The following is an 8767-nucleotide window of genomic DNA, read 5'->3' as shown; positions in this document are numbered from 1 at the left end:
ATTCACTGAGTACATTTAGTCACCTAAAAGAGGTTTAGGGATTAGGGCTCTGGCTCCTGAGCTGCCCCCGCCAGCAGGGCACAGCCTGGGCTGGGACAGCGGGCTACCAGCTGGGATTCTTCCATCAGCCCCAGGCTGTCCATAAAAGCCCAGCTAAGGGCAGGCTGTGGCACAGCTCCAGACCTTCCTCCTGCGGATCAAACAGGATTTTCCTGCAGAAAAGTCGGGGCCAGCTTTGTGCAGACTGCCCAGCTCCCACCTGGACACCCGGCTTTCCGGTGCCATGCCCTGCCAATGCCGCCTGCTGTCACCTCTTGGCCGCTTTGGACTGCCAAATGCCAGAGGAGGGGATTCAGCTTATTTGCCCAGAGATGGGGCAAGGACATTTCTCCTTGAGGAAGGAGCTCCCTCCATCCTGCCCTGAGCTACAACAGCTTGTAGAGCCCTTGCGGAGGGCTGGAAAGAGCCGCTGATGCCCGAGTGGTGGTGGCCGGGTGCCGAGGCGGTCTGTGAGGTCTGCTCGGTGCGGGAGGAGCGTGGGTTTCCTCGGGACAGCGGGAATCCAACGGTCTGCTTCCTGGAAAGGAAGCGCCGTGTGGGGTTGCAGGGTTCAGAGGAAGTGTAGCGGTGCAGCGAGCAGATGGATGGTTCAATGGTTCAGCTGCCAGCCAGCAGCTTGGCAGCCCCGAATTCACTGCTCCGCTCAGCCCTCTTCTCACCAGCGCCCTGCATTGCCTTTGGGGGCTGTGAGCTGCTCAGGTCATAGGGCCAAGGGTAGCGCAGCGGTGCCACAGGGTATTCTGAAGAGGGACACGGACTAAGGCTGAGCAGCCGTGACACTGGAGCCAGGCCAAGTGGCTTCCCCGAGCCACCAAGCCGGTAGCCAGCCCCACATCCCTGTGCTGTCTGAGTGCCAGGGCTCGAAGAGGTGCCAGCAGTGCCCACACAAATCTGTGCTACGTGCCAAGTCTGCTCTCCTCTGCGTCACTGTGCTCAGTGCTGCCCCGAGGCTGCCAAATGGAGCTCCCAACGCTTTGCCCTGATGACAAATGCATCTCAGGTGCCCTCGCTGATGTCCCACTGCGAACACTGCTCACCACGTGAGGGGCGCTCACACGGGGCTGTGAGGTGCTGGCACAGGCTGCCCAGAGGAGCTGTGGCTGCCCCGTCCCTGGAGGTGCTCAAGGCCAGGCTGGATGGGGCTTTGGGCAACCTGGGCTGGTGGGAGGTGTCCCTGCCCATGGCAGGGGGGTGGGACTGGGTGGGCTTTAAGGTCCCTTCCAACCCAAACTGTTCTGTGTTTCTAAAGCATGGGCTGCTGGGGCTGGAGGTGCAGCACGGGGCTGGGCAGCAGTTTGGGCTGCAGTATTCCTGGTCAGGAAGCAGAAGGAACTCCCACCAGTAAGTGGGAACTGGGAGTCGCTGCTTTCCACAGCGGTGAGTTACTGCTGTGACAGAGCAGGGGAGGAATAAGGGGCCGTGCCCCAAGCTGTGTGCCCACAGCATGTTTCTATCTCCCCATAGACCTGTCTTCTGCTGCCAGCTGTGATGGAAGGGGCTAGAGGAGAGCAGGAGGGAGCCAGACCTGTACACGACAGGCTCGTGGAGTACGGGCACGCTCATGCTGAGGTGTGGAGTGAGAGTTATGTCTCAGGCTTAGCTGCTGGCCCCGTAGGGCCATTACATTCTACCAAAAACAGTCCAAACGTTCTTCCATCCCAAGCCTTTCTTCTTAGGTGGGCCTTGATCACCGCACATACACAAGGCACTGGTGCCTGCTGAGGGTGCTGGTCTCCTCCTGGGACCTGCTGGGGGTGGTGGGACGGGGCGGGTGGGCTGCAGGATGGGGAAGGCTGCCCAGGGACTTCCCAAAGGGGCCAGGGTGGCGCTGGACCAGCCAGGGTGCACCGCTCCTCCGGCCCCTGGAGTTTCTGGGGCTCCCGGCACCACCTCCTCCGCGCTGCCCTCCTTTGAGGGTCCCACTTTCCCAGCCAGGGCCGGGGCTTTTCTTCCCTTTACATCTCTGCTGTTTGTCTCGGAGAAAACCCATCTCGCTGTTTTTCTACCGCTTGAAGGTGTTTTTCGGGGGTTTTTCAGGCTATTTTGAAGCTCGTTTTTCCCAGATGTGCTTTTTTTTTTTTTTTTTTTCTGCTTTTTTTTTTCTTCTTCTTCTTCTTCTGTAACTTTTCTTCTTCGCCTTAAAGTTTCCGGCCACGTGACTTTCAGCTTACATCCCCTAGGTTCTGAGAAACCACAGGAGGCCTGAGACCTAAAGGGAAGGTGCAGAGCTCTGAGCAGAGAGCAGAGAAAGTAGCAGAGCGCGGGGCAGGAGGACAGCGTGCCTCCGGGACAGTCTTGCACAGGGAGGCCAGCCAGCATCCCAGGGCAGGCAGAGGAGGACAGGGGGCAAAGCAAAGGGAGAAAGAGAGAAGCCGGGCACACCGTGAGCATAAAGGAAGCTGAAGAGGCCCTGGGAGCCAGAGACGGGAGCCATGCCCCACAGCTCCGACAGCAGCGACTCCAGCAGCTCCAGCCAGTCTCCCCCTCCCAGCAAGCAGGTGAGCAGGGAGCCTTCCCCAGCCCTCCCCTGCTGGCCTCCAGGGAGGGCAGGTGGCCCTGGGTGGCCGGGAGGAAGTGTACCAGCCCGGCATCTGCACCGTGAGCCGTGCTGGGGCTTTCTAGGAACGGTGACGGGGAGAGCGGGATGCGGGGCTGAGCCGGGAGCAGCGCCCGCCGAGCGGAGAGGGAGCCCCAAGAGCTGGGGCTGAGCCAAGGGCAAGATGAGGGGGTGCCGGGACCCCTGGGCACCGTGGGCCCTGTGCTGGGTGCTGGGTGGGAGGCGGTGAGCAGGGTGCTGGTGCTTTGGGGAGTCTGGCCTCGCTGGAGCAGGTGGCTCCGGGGGACCTGCCTGCTTCTCCCTGCCCTCACAGCGCTTAGGGACTGGGAAAAGCCCCGCTGCTAACAGAAATCCCATCGCCTTTCTGGCCTAGCTTTATTATAGAGATCATTTCCCGTCTGCCTAGGGCTGGTACCACCAGCACCTACCCAAGACTTTGCTCAGGAATCTCTGGGTTGATCAGAGCAGGTGATTTGGGGCGTGCAGCCCACAATGGGGATGCCTCCTGGTGGAGAAGGGGATGGAGCACAGAGGCTGCTAAGGGCTAAGGACCGGGCTTGGTGCAGGGCTTGGGAGCTGCTGCATCTGAGGAGCTGGCAGGGCAACGAAGGCAAGGATAAAACGGTTAAGTTCAAAGAAGAGAAAAGATCTTGGGCGGGGTGGAGGGGGGAGAGGATGTGGACAGACTGATGGGCTGGGAAGATAACTTTTGTGGCTGAGTTTTGTAGTCCTGTGGGGGAGCAGTGATGTGAATGTTAGAGAGTCCACAAAAGAGGCAGTACCATATGAAAATAGAAGATGAAAGGGTCTGTGTGACGGTTTTAACTGTCAGGAGGCAGCAGCAGGACCAGATCTGAGCAGAGAAGGGAGCTGCCCGGAGCTCGTGACCTGGCACCGGGAAACCCAGCTCCCCTCTGCCCGAGGGGCTTGGGAGATGCTGCAGACACTGCCAAGGGGCTGAGAAAAGAGCAAGCACAGAGACAGGAGAGCTGCAGCAAAGGAGGGCTGGGGAAAAGGCAAAAGCTTGGAGCCTGCCTAGTTAAACATGCAATGTCTTAGGGAGCTGTGCCACACCGTAAGGGTCTGCAAAACCCTTAAAGGCTGAGGGAGAGGGGTGATGGGGAGGGGTTGGGACCTGCAGGGATGGAAGGAGGAAAGCACAGGTTGAACCTCTGGTAAGGTGCTTTAGCCAAGGAGCTGGAAGGACTGCAGTGCCATATCCCTGCAGGGAAACGGGGAACAAAGAGGTTTTGTGGGCAAGGAATTCAATTTGTCTCTCTTCTGGAGAGAGGTCCTTGCCCTGGTCCCTCAAGCCACATCCTGGGCACTGGCTTCTTGGTGAAGGGACAGGGGTCATCAAACTGCTGTGCCAGGATGGTTTGGGGATCAGCTTTGTCCCCCCTGGCATCTGGGATGCCAAGAGCATCACATGTCCCTGGGGCAGGGCTTTAGCTCAGTGCTGGAGAGATGTGTCCCATGTCCCGTGCTTCAGCAATGTTATCTGCGGTGTCCCCTTCCCCACCTCCTGCCCAGCAGGAGCGGGGAGAGAACATCGCACTCATTTCCATGCCTCATGTTTCCCTAGGACTCTTCCGATGACATGAGGAAAGTCCAGAGGAGGGAGAAGAACCGCATTGCTGCCCAGAAGAGCCGCCTGCGGCAGACCCAGAAAGCAGACACGCTGCACTTGGTGAGCGCTCCCGTCCTTCCCCGTTCCCGGCGCTGAGGGCTCACACTGGGGACAACGTGCTTGCACCCTGGGGACCTGGAGAAGTGCTCAGTGCGGGCAGGGCAGGAACAGGGGGGCCAGGGCAGGATGTTGGTGGCAGTGCCATTGCTGAGAGCACACAGCCCCAGCGCGGGCAGGTTTTCTCCACCCAGATGCCAAGGCACAGTCCTCCTTCAGCAGATCCAGAGCGAAATCCTCCCGTTTATCCACCAAATGTCACGGGGACTTGTTCTGTGTCACCAGTACCATTCCCCCCATCCCCATGGGTGTCCTTGCTGGCAGACACAGGCCTGCTGCCAGGATTCATGCCTGGCAGGTCCTGTCGTCACCACCCGTCAGAAAGGGGGATTGCCGCCGAAGCCCTCGGTTTAGCAGGCGGTTTAGTAACAAGAACAAAACTGATCTCTCAGTCTGACATTACCAATTTCCTCTCCAAACCTCTCCTGACAGGCTCAGGCAGAAGCTCTTCAAACGTGTGGGCTTGCCTGGGCTGGTGCTCCCTGGGTTTCTGCTTCATGCCGTCACTTACAGCAATGCCATGGTGCACAGGGACACCCCTCTGAGACGGTGGCACTTTGTGTCCCTTGGTATGGAGGGTGGTGCCCTGCAGAACCAAATGGGCTTTGCCCCTGATATGTCTTCTGAGGCTCCACACTGTGTAGATAGATAAATATTAATCAGTTTATAATATTGAAGATGTCCCTATGGCAGGACTTGCATCCCTTCCTACCTCTGAGCACTGTGCAGTACCTGGGGGCTGTTCCTATTGCACAGCATGGATTTTCCCTGCTCTGGTTTCACTCTCACTGTCCTGTTCTCCTCCTATGGTACCCTGGTGGCTCTTCCCAGCATGAGGGATTACGAGGCTGCATTTCGGAAGGGATGGCCACTTCTTGCTGTGTGTGTGTGGGCAGTGTCAGAGCACAGGGGTGCTTTGTGCTTGTGTGCTTTGCATTTTGGTAGGCGCAATCCTGTGCGTTTTAGGCCGTTGGTGAGCAGGATGCAGAAAGTGCAGAGACCGTCTGTGTCCCTGCCCAGGGCTTGGCTGCCCCTTGAAATGTGATAGTCAGGCTGGTCTTCAAAAAAACACCCTTTGACTTAGCAGTCTTTGTATTCCCCAAATCCCCATTTTTGTGATGGATACTTGAGAAGTTGGTCCTGAGCCTTTCCCTTTTCATCACGCCCTCAGTCCATGCTGGCAGTGGGTTTCCGATGGAGATTTCACTCTTTCTTGAGCAGCTGCTGGTGCTGCTAGAGCAGGCACGGCTCTGGGCCGACTGATAGGTCTGTCAGCAGCGATGGCTCTGGGAGACCGTGCCTGAGAGGGATGGAGGGAGAGCCTTTCCTCGGGGCTGGTGCTCTGTCCAAGGCCATCCTAGAGGTGGACTTGAACTCTTCCCTCAGGAAAATCCTGACTTGCTGTGCTCCATGAGCTGCTCTTCTCAGGGCAGACAACAAACCACCTTATTAAGAGTTGTTATGAGGTGCTCAGATGCCACCAATAGCACAGATTCCTACCTTCCCCAGGGGCAGGAGGCAGGGACACAATGGCAGAAGCATTAGGACCGTGCCTCTCGGGTGCAGTCCTGCCCAGAAGAGCCTGGGCTGTGGAGGTGTCGCAGCATCTCCACCTGCCCCAGGGCTCCCAGCTTGTGCTTTGAGGGGAATGAGTCAGCGGGAGGCTGGCCCGCGGGTGATTCCCGTCAGCTCCCGCGTTTGACGTCAGTCACGATTTCCAAAGCATTTTGTCGCGTCCCGGAGATGCTCGTTTGGTGCTGCAGCTGCGTTTTACCCTCTGCATAGAGAGCACGCACCTCCAAAAGCCAGCATGGTGGCTGGAGAGGTGACAGCTTCGCTTTGCCAGGGACCTGCTGCAGCTCTCCAGGGCCTTGGTTGAATTCATGGAGCCCAGCACCGAGTCCTCCCTATCTCCTTTGATCCTGCCCAGGCTACCAGAGCCTGGGATGCTCCAGCCTGGAGCTGGCTGCCTCTGGGCAGCAAAGGCTGTGATTTTCTCCTCGAGGCAGGGCTGAGCATCACCATCAGACCCTTTGTTGTTATCCTCATTAACAGCAGCAATACTTCGGTTCTTCTCAGGCCTCGGTTTCTCTTTTCTTCTGACTCAAGCGTCTCCCCCTCCTCCCCGCCGGGCCGCTGGTTTCCCCGGCTGCTAGCAGGAAGCAGTGAGTCTTTTCTTTCCAGGGCAATGACAGGTTTCCTGTGGCAGGTGGTTTTCTGGTTAAAGACGGCGGTTATTCAGCGCGCCCTCCCCCCGGCCAGGCGGCCCGGGAAGCGGACGACGGCGTGCGTGTGCGTGAGAGGGAGCGAGAAAGCCTGGGCGGGCGCACACCCCAGTCACTTCTCGTAAGCTGGGGCCGGGGAGCGCGCCGGGGCCGCCAGCATCGCGCCCGCACCCGGCCGGCTGGAGGAGGGGGGTTTGCCCAGCCGCCGCTCGGGGCAGAATTTGCCGGAAACTTGTCATTTTGGAAACTGCTGGGCTGAGAGGTGCGGGGACAGGACCCCAACCCCGGCACGGCCACCTCCTCTGCCTGCTCCCATCCTGCAAGGAGGTGGGTCAGGGAGGGCTGCAGCTTGTGATGCTGCGGTGTGTCCTGATGCAGGACAGCTCCTACAGACCCCACACACAATTATCGGGTACCACACTGCACCCCAGGGCCTCCCCACTCACACCTACAGCTGAGGAACCCCCCCTGTTTTTGTCTCCCCAGGAGAGCGAAGACCTGGAGAGGCAGAACGCGGCCCTGCGCCGGGAGATCCGGCAGCTGACGGAGGAGATGAAGCACTTCACCTCGGTGCTGAGCTCCCACGAACCGCTCTGCTCCATCCTGGCATCGCCCCCGCCGCCGCCCCCAGAGGTGCTTTACGCCACGCACTCCTTCCACCAGCCCCACATCAGCTCCCCGCGCTTCCAGCACTGAGCGGCCAAGAAGCAACCTCGTGGGGCTCGCTTTTCCATCCGGAGAGGGACAGACAGACAGACAGACGGCCCTTCTCACAGCGTGTATGTACTCTGAGTGACTTTGTCCAAGACTTGTTCCCCGTGCAGAAACGGCAGGGCCACCAGGAGGCATCTTCGGGCAGTTTCCAGCTTGGATCCTGGGAAGAGGAGCATTCGCAAAAGGGCACCAACCCCTTCCCCGGTGCTTGCTTGGGGACCCCGCGGGAGCGTGGGCACGGGCAGCCCCCGTGTGAGCTGCGGCGGGAGCAGCGGGAGCTCCGGGCAGAGGAACAGAAGCAGGGGCAGAGGGGAAGGTTGGGGGCCATAGAGTACCAGGGCAAAACTGGTTTATTTTTGTAAAATAAAGAATGAAAATGCTGCGCGCTTTGTTTTTCAACAGGCCCTGCGTGGCACGGCGGGAGTGGGGCGGTGGCAGGGGAGAGCGTGGAGTTCAGGGAACAGCCCCATGTCTGCTGACGTCTCATCTGCCTCATTTCTGAGCAGCAGGGACCTGTGGGGTGGCCTGGGGGCTGCAGAAGCAGCACGGCTGGGAAGGAGCATGGCAATATGGATGGGGGCGGTGGCGCTGTGCTGGAGGGGATGGGGAAGCGGGGCCTCACCCTTCAGCGGGACCTCACTCCCGCTCCGGCCAGCAGCACCAGCCCCTGCACGAGGCTGAAGCCTCCTTTGCCAGTGCAGGTCCTGTTGCTAATATTGGTTCAGGACTGCTGGCCTCGCCGAGGAGCATCAGCTGCCGTTTTTTCAGGGTAAGGTACCAGAAGCAGGCTTTTAACTGAGGAACTGAGCTAAATGCCCTCAGTTTCTACATACCCTTCATTTCAGGCAAGAAGAAGGGGCATATTTCCAGGTGGGTTTAGACCCATCAGACTAGCCCCGAGAGCAGTCAGGAAAAGCCTGTAGTGTGCTGTGCTGTGTCTGTTTTCACCAGTGGGGTGATAACAAAGCCATGTCATGCCTGAGGGAGCCATCCTCAGGAGAGGTGCAGGAAGCACAGCCATTTCTCCTGCCGTGGCCTCTGATGAGGTTTGAGAACCTCCTGCCTCCAGCTGGAGTGCCAGCACGGGAAGCATCGTGAATGGGGATGCCTGGGTGGGTGTCAGCTCATCAGCCCGGTTTTCAGCACCCTACAGAAGCAGTGCTGGCACAGGGGAGATCACGCTGGGATGCTCACACACAGGAGAGAATGGTGGCAGCAGGGGTATTAGACACCCAGACTGCACCTACAGGCTCCATGTTTGAAAAAACAAAGCCTCGGGAGCCGCTTCAGTTGTCTTGCACCTCCTCTCTCTGCTAGATCTTACACCAGAAGGCTTCATGCCATCTATTCACACAGCAGCCAGAGCTGCTGGTCCCCTGCACGGGCCTTGTTTGGAGCCACCCAGGCTACACAGGCCCTTCCCAAACTGCATTTCTCAGGGATTTGGACCTTTAAGCCTGGCAG

General features: G+C 58.9%; 1 protein-coding gene across 1 annotated transcript; it reads left to right on the top strand.

Annotated features, from left to right (window-relative positions):
• The first annotated feature begins 2431 nt into the window (after window positions 1-2431).
• BATF (basic leucine zipper ATF-like transcription factor) lies at window positions 2432-7405 on the top strand. The gene is made up of 3 exons (XM_084287385.1): window positions 2432-2558; window positions 4203-4307; window positions 7076-7405. The coding sequence occupies exons 1-3, from the start codon at window positions 2493-2495 to the stop codon at window positions 7283-7285; spliced, it is 381 nt and encodes a 126-aa protein (XP_084143511.1). The 5' UTR covers window positions 2432-2492; the 3' UTR covers window positions 7286-7405.
• Window positions 7406-8767: the final 1362 nt, after the last annotated feature.

This window comes from Netta rufina (genome assembly GCF_964035555.1).
Source record: "Netta rufina genome assembly, chromosome: 5".
In the NCBI taxonomy this organism is placed as follows: domain Eukaryota; kingdom Metazoa; phylum Chordata; class Aves; order Anseriformes; family Anatidae; genus Netta; species Netta rufina.
The sequence above is the reverse complement of the archived record's forward strand: the minus strand, read 5'-3'. Positions and strand labels throughout refer to the sequence as shown.

Coding starts and splice junctions, on each gene's coding strand:
- BATF (XM_084287385.1), top strand. CDS start 2,493: ATGCCCCACAGCTCCGACAGCAGCGACTCCAGCAGCTCCAGCCAGTCT. Junction 2,559..4,202: donor CTCCCCCTCCCAGCAAGCAG/GTGAGCAGGGAG, acceptor ATGTTTCCCTAG/GACTCTTCCGATGACATGAG. Junction 4,308..7,075: donor AAGCAGACACGCTGCACTTG/GTGAGCGCTCCC, acceptor TTGTCTCCCCAG/GAGAGCGAAGACCTGGAGAG.